Below are 26,097 nucleotides of genomic sequence, written 5' to 3' on the forward strand. Positions count from 1 at the left end.
TGATTGATCTAAAACATTTACATTTGACAAATATACAAAAATAAAAGATATCTGTCAGGGTGCAAATACTTTTTTTTACACCGCTGTATATAGAAGGAATCTCTCCACCATTGTTCAGCAAAGAACTCATTACTTGGCAAACAAAGAGAGACATTTGTATGTCATTAATTATAGCTTATAAAATTGCAAAGCTTTAGACGTGTCTGTATTTGACTTTGGACTGCAGTTTTGCAGGGAGTAAGGTTATGTATTATTATCTCCCATTTTTCATAGTGTAATTGTATTTTGAGGAAGAACATTTCCAAGCAAGTACAGAGAGTGGGAACGGTTCCCGCAGTCAAGACATTTTCTCGTGTACATACGGACAAAGTAAGTAAAACACACAAAAACTTTCTCGGTCTTTCAAGTTTTTATTTTATTTTTTGTATTTTTGTAATTATATTACATTGCTGAACAACACTGAAGACATCAGAACTATGAAATAACATATAGGGAGCCAGGCATTAAGCCAAAAAGGTGTAAACCAAGAAAAATGTCGATCATCTTTTAGATTCCTCACAGCAGCCTCTCCTCAAAAACTGTTTTGCACACGATGTTAAACCAGCTTCATGAGGTCACCTGGAATGTTTTTAAATGAACAGCTGAGCTTTGTCAAAGGTTAAGTGGTAGAACTTCCTTTCTTAAAGCATAATCTGAGATGATCATTTATGAATCAGGCCTTCATGTTCCAGTTGCTGGAAAGAAACCAGTAATGAGGGAGAATAAAGGTGCAACTGGGTTATTAAACCAGTCTCCACAATTCAGTCTAATCTAAAATCAGGACACCACCTTCAGTTAAAGGAATAGAAAGCAAATCATAAGTTTAGATAAATGTGGAAGATAAATAATGTTTGAATTATTAACTACAACCAAATTTTCAGTATGAATGGCTAAATAGATGGATTTTAAAGTTTTGTTGGCAGCATTCACAATGATGCAACATTAAATAGAGCAGCATGTATATTTACACAGGTTTATTTAAAAAGCAAAAACAAAACATTATATACAATGTGATCTATTAGTAACTATTTGTTCTTATTACAGAACTAAAAAGAGCGTGTGTGGTGTGTGTCAGTGTGCTTGTCGTGTGCACGGCAGAAATAATTCTTTGCTTTCTTATGTACCACATGCAGTATGTAAATCAGGACTTTTAAATGTGTCCTCTGTTTATGTGTCAATGTTTACAGTCAGATTATAGTATATGTAGGCAATCTGTGTAGAAAAAAGAAAGTTAGTTTGCATCAAGGCGCTACATATGTGTGAATAAATGAATAAATAAATTTGACAGGGTGGCAGAGAGTAGAGCAACTACCCAATAACCTCACCACAAAAAGAGATCACAACAGTAAACTCCTTAAATTTAATCTAATCTGTAAAGGTGCATTAACAACATTAAGCTCTCCTGTGCTAAGCCATGTACACTGTTTCAGTGCTAGCTTGGTATGCCCGTCATTGACATGGGCAGTTAATACAGTCCATGAATCGAACACGTGCAGCTCTGTTCAATGTGGTTACTCCGTACAGAGTAATCAGACTGACACTGGTTTGTTTTGTTGCTCCTGTTGCTTACAGAGTTAGCTTGCAGACTTTTGTAGCTACTAGCTTGAATTAAACTACTTTACACTGAGTTAGTGGTGCATACCTGACTAACAAGGTATCTTCAGACAGACTCTTGCATTACTGCCACGGAGAAGATTTTGGTGCATCTGCAGGAGGGGGAGACGTCTGCCCAGAAGTCAAAGCGCAAATGAAGAGAGCAGGAGGTCCTAGTTATAGGAGCATAAGATTAGAGACAAAAACTGAGCAGCAGTTTTGTTGACCTGTTGTGAGGGAGCAGTCCATGTGATCAGGACACAGGAAGTGACTGGATGAGCAGTGTCAATGTTGAATGAATCACGAATACAAACAGATTCTTCTGTGGCGTGCCTTGTGCCACCTACAAAGACCAAGAACAGAAAGAGAACTAGTGGACTGAGAAACACAATAACTGGACAATAGATCATTGGAAATCTGGACTTTAGTCTGATAAGTCCAAGTCTGAGACTTATCAGAACCAGACTTATCAGAACCAGAACCAAAGTCCAACAAAATTTGCTGGACTTTGGTTGATTTTTTTGTGAATGTTCTTAAGAAACATTTTTAACATTTCTTTTTTCCACCAAAAAATGTTCAAAGATTTCCCAAAAATGTTGAAAATGTGGACATCAGAAGTTTCACTGTGAAAATATTTTTTTCCCCACATTTTCAAACTTTAAAACGGGTCAATTTTGACCCGCAGGACACCATGAGGGTTAAGTCCCTGCAAACTCATCTTTGTTCATCAAATGACTTATTTAGAAGTTTTTCTCCTTGAGAATGATCCCTTCACACCTTCAGATTGGTTCAATGTGATAACACCTAAAAGCTTTAACCACCCTAGCTACCACAATATTCTGCAGCAACCATCTAGTTGTCCTCATTTGTTCTTCACCAATGCCAGGCTTTGTTAAAAGGTCAGAAAGTAGAACATCAGATAACCGTTCCTCCTCAGTGAGTCAGCTGAAATACTTTGGGATGAGCTGGACTGTAGAGACATAGAAAAGCAGCCCTTAAGTGCTCTCTGTACAGTATGTGGGAACTGCAAAAGCTCCAGGTGACAAACTCATGGACATGGTTTAGAGAATGAACAGTGTGCAAAGCTGTTATCAATGCAAAGGATGGCTACTTTAAAGAATATAAAAGACAAAGAAATTATTCCGTTTACCTCTTTTTACCCACTACATAATTCCACATCTATTACTTCATTGTTTTGATGTTCTCAGAATTGCTCTGGTTTGACTGTTACTGGAAGCACTGAAATATAAACAGTGACAAATTCAAAGAAAAACCATTCACTTGTCCACTTAGAGGGAAAGGTGACCATCAATACAAAGCTGTTCTGATTGTTCACCTACTGTATGAAAAAACACTTTTTTTTTTCTTCCTTTAATCCAACTGAACACATATGTGAGGTTTTGGACCGACATGTTTGACGATGAACCACTATTGCCATTAAAACAAAAACTGGAAATTAATTTTGGAAGAATTGTGTTTCAGCCCTCCAGTAGAGTTCCAGAGAGGAGCTGAATTGATGCAAAGTGGTTTTTCCTTTAATTTGTCCCTGTCACATCTCTGTCTAAAGGCATCTATTATGTTCACCTCTATAGGCAACTGAAGTTGGACCACAGACCCATCACTGCTGTGTTCTATCATTGACATGGGTCACATTTTTACTCATAGACCCTGCAGCTGAAAGTGAGATTGTCTCTAAGACAAACCAGCTAGCTAAGGTGAAGTTGTTAAGCTACGGCATGAGGGTCGATACAGTGTCACAAAGATGTTCCTGTAGTAAATAGTGGACCAGGACTCTGCTGGATGGTTAGGCATCAGAACGATGCTTGGCCCTCTCTTTGGCTCTTCTTCTGATTCGCTCCAGTTCGGCCATCATGGGTAGGGGACCTTCATACATGTTGGTCTTGACTGCTCGCAGTTTCTCCTGGTAGTCCTTCGGCAAGCCGTTCTGTTCTGCTCCCATCACAATCACCTGCATTCATTGATAACAATATATGATTGTCTCTTTTTCTCTCATAACAGCAAATACAAATCCACATATTTCACTGTTGCACAAATCATATGTCTGTAACCCTGTCAATTAATGTCTAGGACAGCTGCAAGGTATCTGTGGTCTTTATAGATCTTTTTACATTACATTTCTACACGTTCACAAACATGAAACCACAGCTCTGGGCCATGTAAACCTCCTTGAGACAATTTCAAGTGCTATTAAATTTAACTGACTTCTGTACCTTACACTGTTGTGGGGACTTGCACTTTACTGGATACTGTATTGTTTCTCTGCCAAGAAACGCAATGGGTTATGTGACGATCTGCGTTGGTTTGTCTGTTAGAAACATTACTCAAAAAATGACTGACAGATTTCAATGAAATTTTCAGGGAAGGTCAGAAATGAAACACGGATTAATTAAATAGATTTTGGCAGTGATGCGACTTGCAGTCTGGATCCACAGATTTGTCATAGATTTTTGTATCATTGCCAGATAGCAGCATGGTGTGACTGTAACTATGACAGCAAGTGAACGCTACATCAGCTGCCTGCTGACGATCACATGATTGTGATTCTACTCCACATTGACCGCTGCGGACCACAAATTTAAGGATTTCATCTGTCAGAAACCATACAATGACTGAGCAGCCTTGGAGGAGTACTGCTCTCTGAGTGCTTTTCTTGCTTCGTAGTGTTACAGTCATGTGATTTCCAGTGCGTCAGAATCCCAAGATCACAGTTAAATTGAGAACACCCAGCAGCTCACACACAAAGCAGCACAACACTGGGAACAGTATAGTTGACACACTATAGATGACAAAGGTGTTAGCACAAAGGCACAGCACTAGGTATGTTTGGAGCTCACACATGAGCAAAAGAACAATCTGGTATTCAAGCTCGTGCGCTGTGAGAACTGTAAAACGTAGCGTGGCATCCTGACTGTTTTGACCTGTTTACCACACAGTCAGGTGACTAGGGGTGTGAGCAGACTAATCCCTTTTCTAGATGCTTCACACAGAGAAACGGACAGGAGTGAACAGATAATGATGTACCTGACCTGATTCATGAGCTCATTTTATTGTCATTCTCAATCAAAACAACAACATTTAACAACCATGTGTGACATCACATTAAAAACAGAATTTATTGTGTTGTCCATTAGTGGCTTGTTGAGTCAAACAACAACTGCATTACTATCCTTTAGCACGTAATTAAGAAATGCTATTTTTACTGTCAATACCAAATTACCATTTTCAAGAATTACTAAGTACCTTTAATTTTTAAGGGTAATTAGTTTTAATGTCCAGTTTATAAATTATGTCTGTATAGAAAACAACATATATATAGTGTTATATGTTCTTGTCAGTTATATTTCTCAGTGTACCCTACTGTAGAATGTAGCTGTCTTGTTCAGAACCTACTTTAGTTAAGTCAGTCTTTTAAAAATTAACTTTATGTTCTACAAACATTTTGGAGGTCTGCAAATGATTGCCAGTAAAATATGAAAGTTTCTCATACGGCTAGTTTCAAGTTTTTAAAACACTTTGGTTCATCTTTAATTTTTGATTAAATGCCACAAGTCTGAAATCTGAACACTATTTTGTCCTTAAAATCAGTGTTTACTACTTTAATATTTAGACAACATTTCCCTTAGGTTAACAGACAGTTCTGCATTGCTTGAACAGCATTAAGACATTAACTGTGTCTTAGCTGTCAAGACCAGATATTGTAGAAAAATAAATGAAACTACACCGATGTAACCCATTGATATCAGCTTATTACAGTCTGTTTGTCGTTGTACAAGATGCCATTTAGAATTTGAAATCAGTGCTTCATTGTTATGATCTCAAACTAAACCTTACCCCATAGTTACTGAGCAGATTTAACATTGATTGGAACGAAATCTGAAATTCTTTTTCAAATTCCTTAAAGGCATTAGAGGAGATTTAATTTCCTACGACTTTGAACGTAGCATGCGCATGCGCACATACAACCTCTCCTTCACCCCCCTCTAACCTCCCCCCTCTTAACATTTACAAAGAAACGCCCCCCTCCAGAAACTTGCGTAGCACACGTGAAGTTGTCTTTTACGGCTGGGTCCCCCTGGATCTTTATCTGCCATTATGTAAAAAAAGATGAGCAAAACAAGTCTCCAGCTAACTACGAAGCTATACCAAAGCAACACATACAGAAAACACGTAAGTCCAAGGCGTACGTAATCTACGTAACTGGGCCTGAGCCGGAAGATTTTTGATTGACAGGAAAGGGAGCAAAGCAAACGCCTCGGTCCGAGCGCTTTGATTGGCTGATGTTTTTCAGGTCCTGCCATGTCCACAGTTATTTATTTATTTTTTTTATTCTTTTAGAGACCATACATACAAGTCCACTAAAGGTCAGTATATTCATTTCATTTGAATCAGACAAATTAAACAAACAAAAAAACATCCTCCATAATGCCTTTAATGCTCAGCCTCTCCTGTCATCACTAATTGAGATTAAAATTTCTTGTTTATTGGATACTAGTTCCTGCAGTACCTTTGTGGACTAGAAGTTTACCTTATTATTAAAGTGTTATAGAGTTAATTTTTGTTTGTACCTGCTGAGTTTTATTTATTACAAACTGGCTGGCTAGTTGGTTGACAGGCTGTTAGAGCTCCTAGCAAACTAAAATAATCCATCCAAGAAAGAATTTGACATTATAGGTTTTCCCCAATATTTTCCGATGACTTCTTCACTACGTTATTCATAGAAATATTTAAAGTATAAATCTAGTGATGTGCTGCTAGTTTATTAAGTATGTGTGTCTGACTAATGTATTCTAATACCAATAAATCTGTACAGTTTATCATGAAACATTTTAGAGACATGTTGATTGAACGTGCTGTATGACATTATGCAGCAAAGTCTTTCTGTTCAGCCTTCTAGTGATATAATAAGACAATACAGTCTAACAGCAGTATAGGAGCAGCACTCTTCCTCTCTATTGATGAAGGAAAGACAATAATATTTATCCTGATCCATTTGTTTGACAGATCCACTAGTACACAGTTATTTCACACAGTTAAGCCCGAAATTATTCATACCCTTAGCAAATTTGGACTTAAAGTTGCTTTTATTCAACCAGCAAGTTTTTTTTTATTGGAAATGACGCAGGGTTTTCCCAGAAGATAATAAGATGATGTACAAGACAAGAGGCATGATGTGGGAAAAAAAACATTTCTCAGCTTTTATTTGCATTTAAAAGTAACTTTAAGGTAAGATTTGCTAGGGGTATGAATAATTTCAGGCTTGATTGCATATATTTTTATGTAAAATTACAGCCAAAACTAATTATTTACTGTGACTTAAACATTTTTTTTGCCACTCTCAAGTGCCTACAGGGAATCCCTCCTCTAGCGTTACGTTAAAGCGCTCACAACCAGGCATGTAGCTGAATCAGTCTTACCTGTAGGTACTGAGGCGATGGTGGGGCATACACACAGCTGTTCATTATGTAAGTACGACAGTTGAGCTCCTGACCTTTTGTCTTCACTGACAGCTCCACAGGGCTGTACGCACCTAACGTCACATTCTCTTGACTGTGCGCACAAAAAACACACACACAAAGTAGATGTCAGCTTCACAGGAAAACATTAGAAGAAATCCATGAGAAGCCATTAAAAAAACTGGTAAAAGGAACCGATACCTGTCTAGAGACTCCAGATCAGACATGTTCATCCTCCACACCACACCCCAGACCTCGTCTCCTGGGCTGTGCTCTATGGTCGCCACACCTCCATGCCACCGGTCACTGGAAAGGCCTTTATGGTTCCCAAAAACTAGTTTATAGTCCTGAAACAGAGGAAAAGAAATATTACTTTTTAAAGAGTGTATAGTTTATATAGCACAGATTGATTGGTTAATTTCAGGCTGTACCTTGAGCCTGGCCACACAGTGAACTGTGGCAGAGGGATTCTTGAGCTGGAGCCGCTCCTTCAGCAGGTTACTACCATAAGCAAAGTACAGGAAGGTGTGGTTGTTCTCCATGTTGTCATCAGTCCCTGTCTGGAGGAAGAGGAGAACAACAAAGGCTGATGTGAGACAGATTGTGAGCGGAGTAAGGCAACGATGAAAAGGTGGAGAGCTGAGTTGAGCCCCAGCTGAGTGTTTGGAGGAGCAGAGGGCGGAGGGGAGAGAGCATGAGCTGCAGAGTGACAGAAATGAAGAACTGGCCTTCCAGCACCCACACACCATTCTCATGTTAATCCCCTTACACCGCCACTGAGCCCTATTCACACTCACAATACACAGTTTGCCCCGTGTGTTGAGCCAACAGCACAGAGCCATAGATGTAGATTGTAACACACACACCTGCATAAACACAAATGAAACCTAAGATACACAACCTTTCAGAAGAGATAATCCTGAATGGATGACTGTGACGACCCTTCCCCTATCCTGCCTGTAGTTGTGTGTGTGGTCCTCTCCCTGCAGGTAGTGGAGGTGTAGGTGTGCCTGATAATCAGCCATTGGCCACACCTGGGCCCGGTGTGTGTCAGGGCCTTTATAAAGCCTGCCTGGTGATCATTCTGGTTCTCTCCTGAGATGGCCACTTGCTTTGCATTGGTATGATTTGCTTTCTTGCACCGTTCAACACTGCATACACCATCTTTCCACTCATGCACTCACCTACACTACTGATTTTACTGAAGACTCATTACATTGTTAGTTTAAGTTAATCTTTTGCCATCTAATTAAAGATTTGGCTATAATTGTTTTGTGTGCATCTTCCCTTGATGCAGAAAAACAACTCACTTAACTTGTGTTTAAGTGATAAGTCAGAATCTGTGAAAATTGTTTAGGTTCAGAATCTGAACTGAAAATCAAAAAGTGAATTTAAAAAAATTCAATAGTGGGTTAAAATCAATTGAATAAGTGCATTAAATGTTTAATAACAGGTGTTAACTACAATAGTTCAGTTTTACATTCAAAAATAAGTCATGCTTTCCGATCAAGAGGCGTTTCAAAGACTGGAATTACATGCATGCATGTTTTGCAGAGATATTTTGCTTTAAGTGTAATACTTCGAAACAGCCACACGATGGTGCCACTTGCCTTGTTGTTAATGTGGCAGGCTTAGGGCCAGGATGGCTAATGCTAGTTAGCTTTAGCTGCTAACATTAGTTAGCTCGGCGGCTAATTGTGCCTTATCTAATAAAATTAGGTCGCTGTGGATCTTAGCAAACAGCACACGAAGGTTATATTTAACCAAGCAATGAATGTGTGTTTGGCACGAGACACACAAATGCTAAATTACCTCAAGCTGCCGAAGCAGAGTTAGCAAGTTCGGTTAGCTACTCAAAATGCTAACTGGGAGGCTTTTGAACATTCTATGCGTTCCGGACGCTTCATCGGTAAGGCATAGCACTGTTCATGAATTTCAGGCCTTATTTTTAATTGTTTTAGTCGACAAATAAACGGTATCAAGATGGACAAAACCTTTCGAAACAGTTCAAAGAGCTCAGGCTAGGCTAGTTAGCCACACACGGACTGACTGCAGCTTCAGCTGACATAACGGATCAAACAGCGCTTACGGCAAACAGATTAATAAAACACAAGTGCGTCCACAAATGTTATCAATCCGACATGATATAAAAACAAAACGGCATTTCAAGCAGTAAAGAACCAGTGTATGTGAATGAATGGCAGAGGGAGGCTTCAGCTCCCGGTGATTAAATAATAGTGTTTCTTGTGCAAAAAATGTTGTTTTTAACGCCTCACACGGGGCACCAATATGTAGGGGATACTACGTTATGATTTATAGCTCTCGTTATCAATAATTGGGGCACCACCTAGCGTTCTAATTGCTAGGACATTTATTAATTAACATTAATAAATTATTAATATTAATAAAAATTTTAATCAATCTCATATCAAAAAGTCGAGAATTCTCATTAAAAGGACCACATTCTTACACAAGAAACACTCAAAGCGGTAGTTTGGTCTAAAATGAATGTATTTATTAACTATTCTATGAAAATAATGACAAGTGAACTATATACAATGTAGATATAGTGTGTGTGTTCGTCTATGTGTGTGTGTCTGTGCGTGCGTGTGTGTGAGAGATGTGGGTGTGTGTGCGTGTGTGAGAGATGTGGAAGTGTGTGAGAGAGAGAAGGAAATATGGTGAGGATTAGCCAGAGCTAACCTGACGAGGTAACCGGTAATTTGGATTAAAATCAATGATTTGTAAAAGAATAAATTGATTAAATGAATTAATTGACCAAGTGGTTAGTACATCACCCATAGAATGGAATCAGAGCAAGCTCAGCTGGAGTCACTGAAGTGGAACCGTCTGATGCTGGGACCCAGAGGATGCCTTGGTAGATCTCACAACGATTTGGGAAGGCCTGACTTCTCAGCTGCTGTGTGTCCCGAGGGCAATGTGGTAGTCGTCCTGCATAAAGAGATCGGTTCCGCCCAAATGGACCTGGTCCAACAGGTCTACGGAGGTCACAGCTGAATGGCGCCGGGTTTAATGCTGCTTGATTTAAAAAAAAAAAGATGGCTCTCAGTCTTAACCAAGAAAAACGGATGTTTGATGAAAAACTGTCAAAATTAAGAAAAATAAAAGCTGGTTCTGAATCGGTTCTCCAGATTAAATGAATAAAATTTGCTTAAAATTGAGCAAAATGTCTCCTTAAGTTACAAAAATATTAAGAGATAAATAGTTTACAAACTTTGATGGTGAGACCAGCTATGGAGAGTGCTCCTACCTCAGGGCTGTCAGCACATCCGGTGAAGTCCACTGCTCCTTCATCATGGGGATCCTTCACACTGGCATCAGAGAAATGATGGAGCTCATAGTGTTGTATCTTGAAGTTTAATGGTATGTAGCATCTCTGGATCCCTATATCAGCCAAGTTTGGCAAGTCATGAAGCCAAGACTCCCACAGAGGTCGAAGGTCATCAGGTAAGGTATCATCCCAACTGAGCTTGTCACGACACATTTGTTGTAGTATCTGCTTTCCCAACAGGATGAAGGGTGCCACAAATCCCAGTGGATCGAACACTGAAGCTACTGTAGACAATACTCCTCTTCGGGTGAGTGGACCCTTCTTAATGACCACTCTGAACTGGAACTTACCTGATGCCACACACCACTGCACGCCAAGTGCTCTCTCTATGTGTAGCTCACTGAGTGCCATATCTAGGTCTTTGGGAGCTACAGCACATTCTTCATTGGGAATAGTGGCAAGAACTTCCTTGCTGTTGGAAATGAACTTGTGAAGTCGAAGTTTGCCCATACCACAAAGCTCTCTTGCCTCCTTGACCAGCTGTATTGCTTGGCTTTGGGTTGCCACACTTGACAAGCCATCATCAACATAGAAGTTGGTCTGAATGAACTTGATAGTGTCTTCACTGAAGCGTCCTTGTCCTTCAGCAGCAAGGTGCTTTAGTCCATAGTTGGCGCAACCAGGTGAGGAAGCTGCGCCGAACAAATGGACCTTCATACGATAGATGGAAGGCTGGGCTTCAAGGTTTCCATTCTCCCACCAAAGGAAACGTAGGTAGTCTTGGTCATCCACACATACATGAAATTGGTGGAACATGCGTTCTATATCACACATAATTGTCACCGGACCTCTGCGGAAACGACACAAGACGCCAACCAAGGTGTTCGTCAGCTCCGGGCCAGTTAGGAGATGACCATTCAAGGATGTCCCTTGAAACTTTGCAGAGCAATCGAACACGACTCAGATCTTGCCCGGCTTTTGTGGATGATACACCCCATGATGTGGGATGTACCACACTGGAGTTTTCCTGAGGACTTCATCTGGGACTCTTTCTGCATCCCCACGACTTATGGTCTCCTCCATGAAAGCCTTGTAGTCTTTGAAGTATTGCTCGTTTCTTTTCAGCTTTTTTCTAGGCACTTGAGACGATGGATGGCACATATCTTATTATCTGGTAAGTTGAGTCTTTCATTCTTGAATGGAAGTGGCATTTCAAAATGGCCATCATCCTTGAGTCTGATGCCTCCTTTCATCTTTGCCAGGAATCTGACATCTTCTTGAGAGATGTTTCCATCTTCTGACATTCTTTCAACAAAGTCAGATTCTAGCACTCTGACAATTTCTGCTGGTGAAACTAATTCCTTGATCTGTGTTCTACAGACGTAGTGCACTTCATGTGTGAGGTCTGAAGAGAACTGAGGATCTGGAACCACTTGCTTCACAATTACCCGATGACTGACTCCTATAGGGTCTCCATAGTTGATGCATGGGTTCCCATAACCAACCACACTCCAGCCCAAGTCTGTTCTCAATGCATAGGGCTGATTTTCTTCACCAGACACCACCTGTCGTGGAACAAGAGCTTGAGGACAATTGTAGCCAATTAGCAGGCCGACATCACAGCTTTGCTGAGGAGCAATGTCATCTGCAATGTGTTCAAGATGAGGCCATACCTTAGCAGTTTCCGGTGTGGGAATGTGGTCTCTGTTTGCAGGGATGAATTCTCTTGAGTAGGTCACTGACAGAGGAATTATTCTATCTGAGTAGAATCCTCTTACTTGTAAACCAGTCAGTTTCTTGCAGGACACTACTGCATTTCTTGAGGACATTGTGGAGAGCTTTAAGTGAACTGGTTCGTTTCTTGTGTGTAATGCCTTTGCTGTTTCTTCCAGGATAAACGTTGTGTCGCTCCGTGTATCAAGGAGTGCATACACAAGAACTTCACGGTTTGGCTCACTTGCAGCTGACACCCACACAGGAATGATAGAGGATGTGTGAGTGTCTTTAACATGCTGGATGACTCTATTAGATGTTGCTTCATATGCTGTTCTTACTGTTCTGTCTTGTGGGCTGTCCACATTTCTTTCTCCTGGCTTATGACTGTTTCTTACTCTGTCAGTTCTAGCTGATGTCCTTTTTTCTTTGGTGCAATTGTCGTGGAGACAAGTTGGATGCCTTTTCTCACATATATCACAGGTATTTCTGCTGTCACAGTCCCTTGAGCGATGGCCAGACTTCAGGTATCCGAAGCATAATTTCTTTTCTTGAACAAACTTTACTCGCTCAGTGATTGTCTCATCCATAAATTTACGACACTCCTGCAGACTGTGACCTGCCCTCTCACAATATCCACAATTGGTAGTGGCAGCCTTTTCATTTGAGCTGGTTGCTAGCACCTTTGCTCCAGGAGCTCTGTTCTTTGAAAGCTTTGTCCTTTCACTTTCACTTGGTTTTAGAGCATGGAGAGATGTTATTGGATTGCAAGCAATTTTGGCTTCGCGTGTGAGGAACTCCACGAACTGACTGAAACTTGGAAAGGTGTGACTTTGTTCTTCCACTTCTATGACCTTTCTATTCCATCTTGAGGTCAGCCAGTCTGGAAGTTTAGCAAGCATCTTCTGATTTTCATTGCAATCGTTAAGGACTTCAAGACCCCTAACCTGAGACATGGCAGCTTCACAGCTACGCAGAAAGTCAGCAAATTCTTGAAGTTTGATATTGCCTTTAGAACTTATCCTTGGCCAAGCGTCGAGCTTGTCTCTGAAGGCCTTGGCAATAAGGAATGGATTGCCATATCTCTCCTGCAGAATAGTCCATGCTGCATTATAGGCTGACTCTGTACTCAGCAGGAAGTAGCTCTCTATGGCCTTCTTGGCAGGTCCATCGATGTATTTTCGCAGATAATAGATCTTCTCTTCAGCAGGTATGTTTTTCCTGTCTATGAGGGTTTGAAAGGAAACCTTCCAGTCATTGAATTGGAGTGGATCACCGCTGAAAGTTGTCGGCTCAGGTACAGGAAGGCGACTTGCGCTGATGGATTCTGCAAAAGCTCTAACAAGAGCTGTTGTGCTGTCTTCTTGTCTTAGAGATGTTAAATCTTGAGGTGGGAAGCGATGTTGTGGTAGGTTATCTTTATGTTTTATTTCCTCTCTTTTTATTACAGGGACATGCTCATGGAGTAACTCATCTATTTCTTCCTCTGAACATATACTCTGCTCATATACTTGCTGTCTTGCTTTAGCAGCTTTTATGTTCTTAATTGTTTCCAACCGCTCTAACTGTCTGCGCTTCGCTTCTAATACTCTTTCTCTTTCAGCGTTTTCAGCCTCTTGTTTTGCTCGTAGATCGGCAGCTTCAGCTTCAAGTCTTTGAATTTCCTTAATGTGACCTTCTTGTTCCAGAAGCACCTCTAAAGTTGCCTCACTGGCGGCGACTTCAGCAGCTGCATCTTGTCTTCTGGCGGACGACAGGCTTGAATGTCTGGATGTGATCCTTGAGCGACTTCCAGAATGAGCAGATGACTTAGTGTTGTGAGATCTGATACTTGATTTGTCTGAGGATGGAGACTTAAATACAGATTCTGTCTCTTTCACATCTTCATCACGCTTTTCTGTGTTCAAATGTCTTTTTGCAGTCTCAATGATGGTCCTTGTTACCGCTTCACAGGTGTCCACTCTGCGACGTGTGTCATTGTGAGGAATGTCATGGCGTCTTAAATCGTCATAAACAACATTCGGATTACGTGAGGCCTGAGTTACCTTTGTGATGTGTTCATGCAACTGGTCCCTTGAGCATTGTTCATGCAGTGCCTGCTTGGCATCCTTTGCAATAGCCTTCCACTTGTCATAGCACACAGTGAAGCGATTTGCAAATCTTCTCACTTGCTCATCATGCAGCTCTTGACCCCGCTCTGTCAACTTGCGTGTTCGTTGTACCCTTTGCAGCTCTTGTGCTGTTGGACTATCAGCTCCTTTGCCTTTAGTTGCTTGTGGTTGCTCACTTGTGCTACATTGCTGCTTGTCATCACCATCTTCACCAGTTTCAGGAGAAAACTCAAACTCTGACATTGCTGGTTTACGTGAACCTTTTTTTTTTATTTTACCCTCTTTTTATTATTATTACAATTAACTATTTCTTACAGTTGAGGAATTGCCTCATACTGTGATACTTACGTTGAGCAAAGACAACAAAGCTTAGTTGATTATTGTTAAAGGAAATACGTTGACTGTGAAAATTGTGGTATTAAACCGATTTGTTATAGTCACATGAAACTTCTGATTTAACCTTTAAATCGCCAGAGGTAACAACGAAACAACATGAACACTGATATGGTAGGGTGACCATACGTCCTCTTTTGCCCGGACATGTCCTCTTTTGAGAGGCTGTCCGGGCTGTCCGGCCGGGGTTTATAAAGTCCTTCAAATGTCCGGGTTTTTGATCTTGCCTAGCTTGAGCGCGTCACAGACCAGAGTATTTATCATGGTAGTGTCTACAGATACGGACCCATACCCGTAGCCTGTGGCCTACGGATACGGCACTTTCCCTTTTCATAAATATTAATGAGCCGGACATAAATATTAATGAGCCGGCTGATGAACGCGCTTCGTGATTGGCTGGTAATCCGACGGACATAAATATTAATGAGCCGGTTACCATTCACGTTGAATGGTTCTTTTGGAAACACGCCCTGAGAGGCGGAGTTTGAGCCGAACCCCGGAACGCTCCACACTCACTCACTCACTCCTCGCAGGCTGACAGGCAGGTAGGCACACTGCGAGAGAACACTCGAACCGAAAGAAAATACCGAAACGCAAATGTCATTTCACTGATGAAATGCGAAAAAAGTACCCCTGTTTTCGTCCGGGTCGTGTCAAATGGGAGGCAGAATGTACAGTCTGCAAAGCTGGGACTTATGTCTCTGTAGCTAATAAGAGAAGGAAAAAGAAGGAAAAAAGGACTGTTGACTTGAGGCATTATTTCTATATTTTTTTCATTTGCCATTAGACACATTATTTTGAAGAATGGCCTAACTGAACATTGAAGAATAGGCTACCTCTCTTTTTTCTTTTTGTTTAATATTTTGAGGCATTATTTCTATTTTTACATAATTGATAATTGGAAGGTTATTTTGAAGAATGGTACTCTACCTCACTTTTCCTAACTAAGGTGTAAGTGTCAGACTTAAGAGAGATGATTATTTCTTATTTTGTTAAACATCTGAATACATGTGTTCCTACACAACTTGAGTCAATAACTATTAAAGACTGGAGCATGCCATATTTGTATGTGACTGATTATATTGTTTAGGAGAATTGCTTTAAATTAATGAATATATTATTTATAAAGCAACTGTTTGTGAGTGTTTTGGGCTATTTTTCTGTATATCCAGGTAAAGTGTTCTTTTCTGGGAAATTCAGAATATCTGTTTAACTGAGTTTGAAGCACAAAGCCCCCTGACCCATGGAAAACCCCTAAAAATGGGGGGGGGGGGGGGGGGGGGGACTGAAAATTTTTCGCGTGCGAGCTGGAAGTGTGTCCTCTTTTCAGAGAAACAGAATATGGTCACCCTATGATATGGACCTTTTTGAATAGTTACTTAAGTAAAGTTAATTCACCTTAGATGCAGTAAATTATATGCTGACTTAATCTTGATACTACAAATATTGATAATATTTACAGTACCCTATTCATGAACACAATATCAAGGTCAGAGCAGTATTATCCTCAATGAAAGTCAACAACAACAAAGTGAATAAGGATCAATAAAGGAAATATAATACAAATTTATTCTTTTCCTGTTCCTTATTGCAGTTCTAATTCCCAATGTGGCACCTGGACCTTCAGGGAGACTGAAGCTTCTTGAGTAGCGGTGTAGGCGATGTTATTAGAGGCTAGGACAGGAAGTCATCTCCTCTCTCCCTGGCTCTCTGTCTTCTGGCACTGCGGTCCTCGTCTGCTCGTGCTCGAAGCAGTCGAGTTCTCACTGTAGCACTCTCCCAGAAACAGGCATGAGGCACGAGGTCTTTAGTTTAAAACTGAGTTTACTTGATCCTTAGAAACCCGTGAGAACTGGGTTTAAGAGGAAAAAATAAAGAGTATAAATAAAAAGGAATGCAAGTATGTACAACTCAGCTACAGCACATCACAATCAGAACATCACAGATTAGCATACACATTTCCCGCACTACAATATTAACAGCTTACATTAACACTTACGCACGTCATAAAAGAACAATCTATAAATTTACCTCGTAGGCTGCCTTGCTCTAGTGAGGGTCTAAATCTTCCTCTTTGTCTTATCTTGTCCTTGTCTTGGTTTGTCTTTTATGTTCACCTGTTAATCTTTACTCTTAGTCTGCTTTTTTCTTCAGTTTGCTTCTGTGGCGGACTTTTTTTTTTCTTTGTTTCCTGGCGCGTCAGGCCATTGGTGTTGCGCTAATCAAAACATGGACGGAAACAAAGGTATGGCGGCAATTAGTTCCGCACGCCATAAACTAAAACTGCTGATGAGAGGCAGTTACAGCGAATCTCTGGGTGGTAATACGACTCTCTTTGTTCTCAAAGAGGAGAGATGGAGAGAGATGGAAAACTACTCCAGAAGGAATTAAAACATTGGGATACTAAATGATTAAAACGCGATCTGTCTATTCCTTCACCATATTCTGTTGTGTGAAAGTGAAACACGTGTATAGAATTATGTTAATTATTTCATCCATAACTACATGTTTATGTTTAGGACATTAAACTATATATGTCACAGTACAAATATAACAAGTCATACATATGAGAAAGAATAAACACAGGGATTCATTCTTTCAACCTAGATAAGAAAATAAAAAGGGAGAAATCAGATTCAATCTCACAAATTAATAAATCCACTTCTGTGAAAGATAGAATCATGATTTTCGGATATGTTAACGATGAAACACTGTCAGAAATTTTGGTAAAGCTGAAAGAACAAAATACATATCAGAAATATTAATCTGTGTTCTTTTGTTTCAGTTCAGTTGAAGAGAATGTGGCTCTTCCTCTGTACCAGTCTCTCCTGTAGCAGGGTCATAAAAGTTTTTATGGCTTGTTATCTGATCTGGTGGAAGGCAGCGATGTCTCTGAGAGTGCATTCCTGAGAGGGGAGAGGAATTTGGTTAGAGCAAAAATAAGGTTTTTGTCCAACAAAATATTTAAGCATAAAGTGATAGTCATTGTCTTCAAAAAGAACAGGTTCTTCCAGGTGCAGGAAATGATTACAGGAGCTCCATCCTCAAGTGAAGGATCTGAATGTCCTTCTCCTGTGAATAAAACACATAGAAATACACTGTCCCAATCTTGCTGTAGAGAAAAGAGTTCTGACTCAGCTGAGTTTCATCTCTGAAATTCCAGAGGTCTTTGGAAAATTCTTACAGTTGAAACATCTCAAATTAGGAGGTTACATGACAGCGGAAATCTATTTTTGAGTGAAAAATTGCTATTATTTTAAGACACCTAAGTTTGACAATCCTGATAAAATATAGATTAAAACAAGTTTTCCCAGATAATTGTGAGATCTCAATATTCTAAGCATCATATCTTATTTCAAGAAATCTTACCAAACCATTTTTCACTTGTTCTATTGCCAGATTTTTTTCACTTATTTCAAAGTAAAAGTTCCTTGAAATAAGTTTTTTTTTTCCTTGTTCTGAGAAGCATTTCTGTTTGGGCCTAAACAATCAGTATCAGGTATAGTATTTGTACTATATGTTACTATCAGCTACCTGCCACAGAAAAATAATGTTGAAGCCATTGCACTCTTGTTTTGGTATATTCATTCTGATGTATAGAACACTGAACATTAAAAATGATTACCAGTAAAACTCAAAAACCTTCACAGCTGCCAGTGTTTCTGCGCCACCTTTAAAATGATTCACTTCAATATCAGATTTGTTCCATCAGTGACATTTTCAGTTACTGTAGTCAAGATCGTTAAACAAAATACTGCATGAATTGAAAACAGAGCTTGTTTTTCTGGTGCAAACTCCATTTTTAAATGTTTGTAAATACATATTTGCTCATGAGCAAGGTGGAGGTTGTATAAAGGCGGCGTAATTATTGATGTCCTGTAATTATTAGGCTAATTTCAGTCAGTTACTTCAATTTAAATTCATTTTTCCATCAATTAAAGCATGAATCCGACTTTAAATTAGACAGAGAATCAAACTGGTGGATACACAATTCTGTCAGTCCAGTCTATTAAAATATCAACGTCAGCCACATAAACGGTTATCTAATTATTGTTCATTATTGTTATTTCAGGCAAAAAATTCACCTGAATAAATATCCCTCAGACTTGTTTTAACTTGTGAAGGCCATTGTGAGAAATATGTAAAAGTACTCTAATAGAAACCCTACAGAATTTGTAGTGTAGTTTTAAATTAGTACAATCTGTTAATACCACTGTAAGCAGCATTTGTGCATTTAGCAAATTTACTACCTCGTGTATTAACCCCAAGTAATCACACAACCAGCAGTATGTTCCAATGCTGTGCAGTTTTAAGATGGAGTCCAGGCGTTTTTGAGAAACCAGTGGCTTGAAACCACGTTTTTCAGACTTACTGTCTGTTGTTGTTGCCAGGCACCAAATCAAATTCCCTGTGTGTACTCACTTGGCAATAAAGGCTTTCTGATTCAGACTAACATTGTTTTGTAGCCATAAAATATGTTCTCCAAAAACAAATATTAAATGAAGGGTCCGTCATGTTACACTTTTAAACAGATGCAGTTCTGTTGTGTTGTTTTGTTTTTTATTTGAGGCTCTCTCTTTTTGTAGTGTGATCAAATCAAGCCCATCTGGAGGAAAAAAACTTCCTGTTGCCAGGAAGTTGAAAAAAACCTCCAGTTGGGGTAAGGCAAAAAAAACTTCCCTCTGGGAAGAAAAATAAAAGCAAAACTCTGGTTGGTTTGAGGGTAAAGAGGAGGGAGAGAAGTTGAAGGCTTTGGAGGTCGCTGAGGCCAAAAACAGCGGATCAGACACATGGAGCTCCAAGATTCAGAGAAACCTGCAGAAGACAAAACCTAGTCAGTGACATAGAAAGGTGTGGAGAGGTGCTCAGAGCATCTTGGGAAATCCTCCAATGGTCTAACAGTCAACTAAATACAGTCGAAGCTGTCATTCACATCATCTACATGGATGTTTAAGTCTCCTGTTATAATGACTCTGTCTGTACTGAGACTAGATCAGTGAAGAACTCTGAAAATTCAGACAGAACCTCTAAGAAAGAGGCAGGTGGGAGACAAACAACTAACAGAACTTAGAGACACTACAAAGGTTAACTGCACCAACAGACTCAGAAATGGTGCGTTTTAGTGTTCAAAGTCACCTTTTCATTTGGAGTAATAAGAAAAATGTCATTTTATCATAGAGTTTGCCTGAAATTAGATCTGTGCTGCTTGACACACATTATCTGGAGCCCTCACTGCAACATGACAACGTCTCCTCAATGACTGTATCTGTAGAAGCAATGAATTTGGGTGTTTACCTTTGGTGATATCTGGAGGAGTTCATCTTCTTCTTTGTTTGGACTGGTCTTTATCTTCTTCATCTTCCCGTCCTGGTTCTTCTGTCGCTGATCCGTCATCTTGGGGCTCCTCCAACTCTTTCTTTGTCTTCTTCAGTTTTGAAGTCACAGTGATGGAAGAAAAGAATCACAGGCGTGTGTGTGAGGTTCACATTCAGCAGTAGCACGGAACGATTCACTACCTCAAAGCACAGTGAATTTACATCGGTACCAACCTGCTGCTCAGTTCATTCTTTCTGTTCATGATCTCTCTGGGACTGCATGGTTTTTCTCTGGGTGTTCTGACTTCCTCCTGCAATCCAAACACAGGGACGGTTAACCAGTGATTCCAAACTCACTACACACAAAATAAAAACACAATAAAATTAGATTTAGTCTTTGTCTCACCTTCTGTGTCACTATAATAATCATCCCCTCTTCCACATCATGGGCTGGTCCTGGTCTTGTTTCTTGATTTGATCTTTTATTAGTCTGGTGGTCTTGGAGAGAGAGCTCTAAAGACAGCAAAAAGAGAGAAAACCTTTATTTACATTTGAGCTAAATAACTGCATATGCTCATATTAACATAAAGTATCTAATTAGCCATTTTATTTCATGAGCTTACCTTGTGTTAATTGAATGGTGTCATGAGTCATGCACTGGTCCTGGATCTGCCTCCCATCATCTCTGAAGCACCTATTTTAAAAAAACAACATATACAGATGCATTTTTCAATTGATGCTGACATAAATAACTACACTTTGTCACACTGTGACATGCTACATGCTAAATGCCCGTGTAAACATGCAGTGTCTGTAGGGTCACTCTTTCTCAAGCACATCTAAATTACCAGCGCATCCAGTAAAGTCTCAGTAAAGTCGTTCCTTCTCCTCACTGGCCGGTCGTCGTCTCTGGCTTCTTCTCTGTCGGGGTTCGGTCGCTCGTCTTCGCTGTCTCGTCTTTTGTCGTCTCTTGGGGTCGTCCTCGTCTCTATCTTGGGTCCCGGGGTCGTCCGCCTGAAAGAAACCAAAAAGAAAAACGCGGCAGAATCTCGTCGAGGCGTTGTCATTGTTGAGATGTCAAAATATGAGATGCATGGATGAAAAATACAAATCCCAAACTCACCTTCTCATGCAGCAGCATTCACAGGATCCTGACTGACTTCTTACCTTTTTTTCTGGAGACTTCCCTCAGGCGGCGAGACCTTCACCCTGATTTTAAATAACACATTTAACCCCCCACCCCTTATATCCCAGTGTGACTCCCTGAACTCTGATCTTTGTGTATCAGGACCTCTGTCTCCACCTGATCCTTTCTCTCTCCCACTCGCTCTCCCTCTCCGTGTTCTCCTGTGCCTAGTTCGATGCTGTTGCTGCCCAGATCTCTCCTGCTCTGCCTCCTTTTTGGTCCTCGTGGAACCCCCTCTGCTGTGGAGATCTCCGTGTGTACACTGGCCCCCTGGAACGATTGGCAAACCCACCCGCCAAAGGATCTAACCCTTCTGCCCATTCTCTGCCGCCTCACCGCCCCACTCCACCTGTCTGCTCAGCCGCTGGTCTCCAGTCTCCGTCTCTCCCTTCCCAGTTTCCCTCCGTTTCCTCCGTCAACAGATCCCTCCCTTTGACACATTAAAACTCTCAATTTAGCTTCAGTCTTGTCTTCCCGTGTGCTCTTTGCTCGGGTTCATCCAGCCGCACTAACATTGTGGCTGTAGACTCCAGTGAGGGTCCAGGGTGGGATACAGACACATGTTCCTCCTCCGTGACATGATGTCTGCATCCTGTTCACCTTTCAGTGGAGCTTCACTGTAAGGGGGGGACCGCTGGATGTTTCACACCATCCCCCCCAGATCCACTCACACCTCTTACAGGCACCCTGACCAGAGTCCCACTGACAAGAACCGAGCTCAAAGAATCACACAAAACCCAGTCTAAGACAATTAATTCAAATAAATCTGGAGTAGATCTGATCAGACATAATCACAACAGACTCATTCCAATAAAATCTGATCGATCACATCCAGGAAATCACACATTGCTAAAAGGTTTCAAATTAAATTCAAATAAATCTGGAGTAGATCTGATCAGACATAATCACAACAGACTCATTCCAATAAAATCTGATCGATCACATCCAGGAAATCACACATTGCTAAAATATTTCAAATTAAACTAGTAATAAATTTAACTAAAATGAAAGTTAATGAGGCTACCTGGGGGTAGCCCTGGCAGAAGGTCCAGCAGGGATCTTACCTTGGGGGGCGGCGTTGCCCGTTCCTCAACTTTATGAGGGCCCGAAGGTTCCTGACCCACTTTGGAACCGGACCCACTGCCTTTGCACGAGGCTTGGCAGCCGGCTGCTGGGGCTGCGGAGGTAGGGCAGAGGGGTTATTAACATTCACTGGAGCGGCTCCTGCCGGTTGGTCAGAAGCCCACTCCACAGAAAAAGTGTTGGAGGGAGAGAGTGGAGGGAGCCTCCGAAGGATGAAGACGAGTTTGTTCTTGTCCTCCGAATTCCGGAGACTCCAGCGGCCTGTCAGTGGGGGAGGAGGAGGAGGAGAGACAGGGGGAGGAGGAGGAGGAGAGACAGGAGCCCACTCCACAGAAAAAGTGTTGGAGGGAGAGAGTGGAGGGAGCCTCCGAAGGACGAAGAGTGTGTCCTTGTGCTCCGAAATCCGGAGACTCCAGCGGCCTGTCAGTGGGGGAGGAGGAGAAGGAGGAAGAGGAGAGACAGGGGGAGGGAGGGGGGAGAAGCAGCGAGGAAGCTTGGAGGGTGGAGGTGTGGAGGTGCTGTACCTGATGCAGTCCGACGAGGAGCTGCTGTCCGATGTCCTCTGGAAACAGAAACAAAGACATTTCAAAATTACAGCCATAATACTAGTTATTGTTCTGTGTTTTATACAGAACAATAACTTACTACTACTAGATAACAAATAACAATTGTTGTTATTATAATTGTTATTAGTATTATTACTGTGGCAGCCTTTAACCCAGTTTAAAGGCCGCTGTGGAGCGGACGGGATATTACTTCTGGACAAACAAATCCAACAAAAATGTCCTCTACACATTTCTTCTTTGGATATATCAATTCGTTTAACCATTATCCATTAGGTAAACCATTTCCTTTAACTTTGTAAAACGAACAAACAAACCAATTATCTATCATGCTGGCACGGTCAAAAACTGTTTGCTCTCCATCCGACACACCTGGCCTAATTACCTGGAGCTTTTAAAACCCAGGACCCTAGCGCCCCCTACAGATCAATACAAAACTTAATAGATGGCCAGTCCATAGTACAAATAAAGAAACAAAATAAACATAAATAATGGCTCCAACTATGACTATTATTATTATTATTACTACTGTATTTCTAATTAAGTTTAAAAATAGAAAAACAGATATTTGCTGTTATTTTTACTTGAACAATGCAATATTCCACTATTTTTTAACAATAACAAAACAGTCAAATACTGAAATAACAAGAAAAATACAGTCTATTGATTTAGGCATCAGTTAGTTTTTTTGCTTTTCTTTTACAGTCAATATGTACATGAATATTATTTCACTAGATGCTTTCTGTAATTGAAGAAAACAGGAGAAATCTGTAAAATAACCATTTTGAAATAAGTTACCATTTGATTTCAATCTCAGTGCATGCATTTTTTTTCTTGTAGATAACAGCAAATATTTGTAAATGAACTACATTTTGCTGGTTTAAATACAGTGAAAATAGCATACATTTAGTGTCAGTTGTTGTAAAATAACAATAATAATAATTACTGTTTGTAAAAATAAAAATATTTTGATGTCGACATGATTTACAGTTTTTTAAGACAAGCTGCTCCCTTTACACCTGCACGTTCTGACGTCATCACGCTCCTGCTAATGCTTCCATCGTCTCCATGGTTACCAAAGATACATATTTGGAGCATTTTATGAAAAACGGCCCGTCCCCGTATTGTTTTGTTTTTTTTTTTACTTTTGATGCCAAATTATACAGAAATTATTTATAATTTCTCACTCAATATACACTACAAAAGTTTTTTTTTAAAGAAAAAGTCTAATTTTACAGTCAAACATTGTAAAAGAACAAATAACCATTAACAAAATAGAGATCTTTGACGTTCTCTCGGTTAGCTAACACACAGATCATTCATTTTACTGCTCTCAGCACATTTAAATAAATATCCACAATAAAATAAACAGAATTTTGCTTCAGAAAGTTTAAAAAGAGGCTCTGAGGACCTTCAGTGATTCGCATATATGGGATTATATTTGGAGCATTTTATTACCATCTTGTTTTTTAAACATTTTGACACCAAGTTATTCAGAAATTATTTACCCATTTTTAGTCCTTAATGTGCACTAAAAATAGTCTAATGTTCAAATATTGTAAAAGAACAACCAACCATTTATAAAATACAGATTCTCGACGTTTGTCACAGTGAACATACAAATCATTAACTTTGCTGGGCTCAGAGCATTTAAATCAATATCCACATCATAATAAACGAAACTTTTAATTGGAAACTTAAAAAAGGCTCTTAGGACGTTCAATGCTTCACACACAACTGATTATTTTTGGAGCATTTTATGAAAAATGGACCAGCAGCCATTTCCCACCAAACTTTCCATGTTAAATTACACTAAAATTCATGATCCCAAAACAAAACAACTATTTTATCAACACATTTCCCTTTACAGTTAGACAATGAAACGCAGAAATAACATTTTTACAAGACAACATCAGCATCAGCCAAGCTGTTTATAAAGCAGGCCATCACTGCGTTAATTCATTAACTTTACATTCAATAAGTGGTTCTCATTTCTGGACTGAAACTGCTTTTAAAGTGTTTAGAGAAGATCAGCTGATGAGGAAAGCGTGAATTGAATTTTCTTACCTTCATGCTGATGGTTTGGTCTTTCTCTCTGGTTTTCAGTAGTCTTCTTTTCGGGTCGAAGTGTCCAAAGTCTTTTCGTTCTTTCAAAATATGTTGCTTTCCAGCAGTCCTTCTGCAAAAGTTCCGGTTAAAGTCCAAATGCAAAAAGAGAACGTCTGGAGGTCAGCAGGCCTTTTATAGGTGCGCGTCACCTTCTGTTGCCATGGTTTAAATGATGCACGCACGCGCCTGTGCTTGACCAGTCCTGATCTGGAGCTAAATCTATAATCCATATTGTCCATTGCTGTGTTTCGTTTTTCCACGTATGTGCATGAGTTTCCATCAGCTGTCAGAAATGTACGGAGACTCAAAGCTACCTGAACCTTTTCTGATCAGATCACCCTCTGATTGAAGCATCTCAGTGGGAAACAGACAACGAAAAGCAAATTATTGGACTAAAATCATCTTATAGTCCTTCTAATAACACTGTTCAGAATATTTAATACAAATAATTAAACCCTATAAACCTAAAATCTGTGTGGAGCAGAGGCAGGATGTTATTGATCTTCACATCTTAATGAAGGCACCACTGCTGTGTCACCTCGTGCGTAAATGCGCACAGAAAAGCGCAGATGCTGAGGGATACTGCAGGTGTTTATTGATCCTCAAGTTGTGCTGCGGCTCAAACCGAGCCGTTTTACAGTTTGAAAATGTGATTTAAAAAAGTATTTTCACAGTGAAACTTCTGATGTCTACATGTTCAACATTTTGGGGCATTTTTTTCAAAATGTTTTGGTGGAAAAAATGTTTCTTCAGAACATTCAAAAAAACCAACCAAAATCCAGCAAATGTCATGTTATTTATTTTATCTCAGACAAGGAAACAATATTTTTTGGTGCCATCAGTGAGGACAACAAGGGGGTTAAAGCCAGATGAAATAATCTGACAACCAGCAGCTGTGGACAGAAAACAGGACTGTGAAGGAGGTGTGAAAATTAGAGATGAAATAAAAACACGAAATAAAACGCGAAGGGGCGCCGCGCACCACTGAGACCGATGATGTTTGACCCTCCTCACCTACCGTAGCAAAAACACTGGCTTCAAAACGGAGGAAGATGAGGTTGAGGAATTAGCTTATGCTCCTTCGTCAAATAAATCGGTTGTGTGGACTTATTTTGGGTTCCTATTTAAACGACGAAAGAACGGTGAGAAGATTGCGGATAAAACAAAAACGTGTGCAAAATATGCCGCTACAGTTCACCGTATACTGCGGCGAGTACAACTAGTTC

The 26,097-nt window shown here is 40.2% G+C and overlaps 1 protein-coding gene across 5 annotated transcripts; it reads right to left on the reverse strand.

Annotated features, from left to right (window-relative positions):
* Positions 1-398: 398 nt before the first annotated feature.
* On the reverse strand, positions 399-22,674 carry LOC110968427 (gamma-glutamylcyclotransferase-like). 5 transcript variants are annotated; one of them, XM_051957114.1, is made up of 11 exons: positions 20,779-22,672; positions 20,554-20,624; positions 20,337-20,443; positions 20,165-20,241; positions 19,911-20,040; positions 10,378-19,430; positions 9,905-10,142; positions 7,538-7,666; positions 7,308-7,453; positions 7,068-7,200; positions 399-3,601 (listed from the first exon to the last, which is right to left on the reverse strand). In XM_051957114.1, exons 8-11 carry the CDS (start codon positions 7,646-7,648, stop codon positions 3,437-3,439), a joined length of 555 nt encoding a protein of 184 aa, XP_051813074.1. In that variant the 5' UTR covers positions 7,649-7,666; positions 9,905-10,142; positions 10,378-19,430; positions 19,911-20,040; positions 20,165-20,241; positions 20,337-20,443; positions 20,554-20,624; positions 20,779-22,672; the 3' UTR covers positions 399-3,436. The 5 variants fall into 5 exon arrangements, 4 of the variants coding, with proteins under 4 accessions (XP_051813074.1, XP_022074006.2, XP_051813073.1 ...); XR_007945530.1 differs by lacking the exons at positions 399-3,601; positions 7,068-7,200; positions 7,308-7,453; positions 7,538-7,666 and having other exon boundaries at positions 9,911-10,142; positions 20,779-20,944; positions 22,181-22,674; XM_051957113.1 differs by lacking the exons at positions 399-3,601; positions 7,068-7,200; positions 7,308-7,453; positions 7,538-7,666 and having other exon boundaries at positions 9,911-19,430; positions 20,779-22,670.
* Positions 22,675-26,097: the final 3,423 nt, after the last annotated feature.

The sequence above is a fragment of the Acanthochromis polyacanthus genome, chromosome 12 (genome assembly GCF_021347895.1).
Source record: "Acanthochromis polyacanthus isolate Apoly-LR-REF ecotype Palm Island chromosome 12, KAUST_Apoly_ChrSc, whole genome shotgun sequence".
NCBI classification, from domain to species: domain Eukaryota; kingdom Metazoa; phylum Chordata; class Actinopteri; family Pomacentridae; genus Acanthochromis; species Acanthochromis polyacanthus.

What these genes read in the sequence shown, in the direction of transcription:
- LOC110968427 (XM_051957112.1), bottom strand. Translation starts at nt 14,465, where the DNA reads ATGTCAGAGTTTGAGTTTTCTCCTGAAACTGGTGAAGATGGTGATGAC.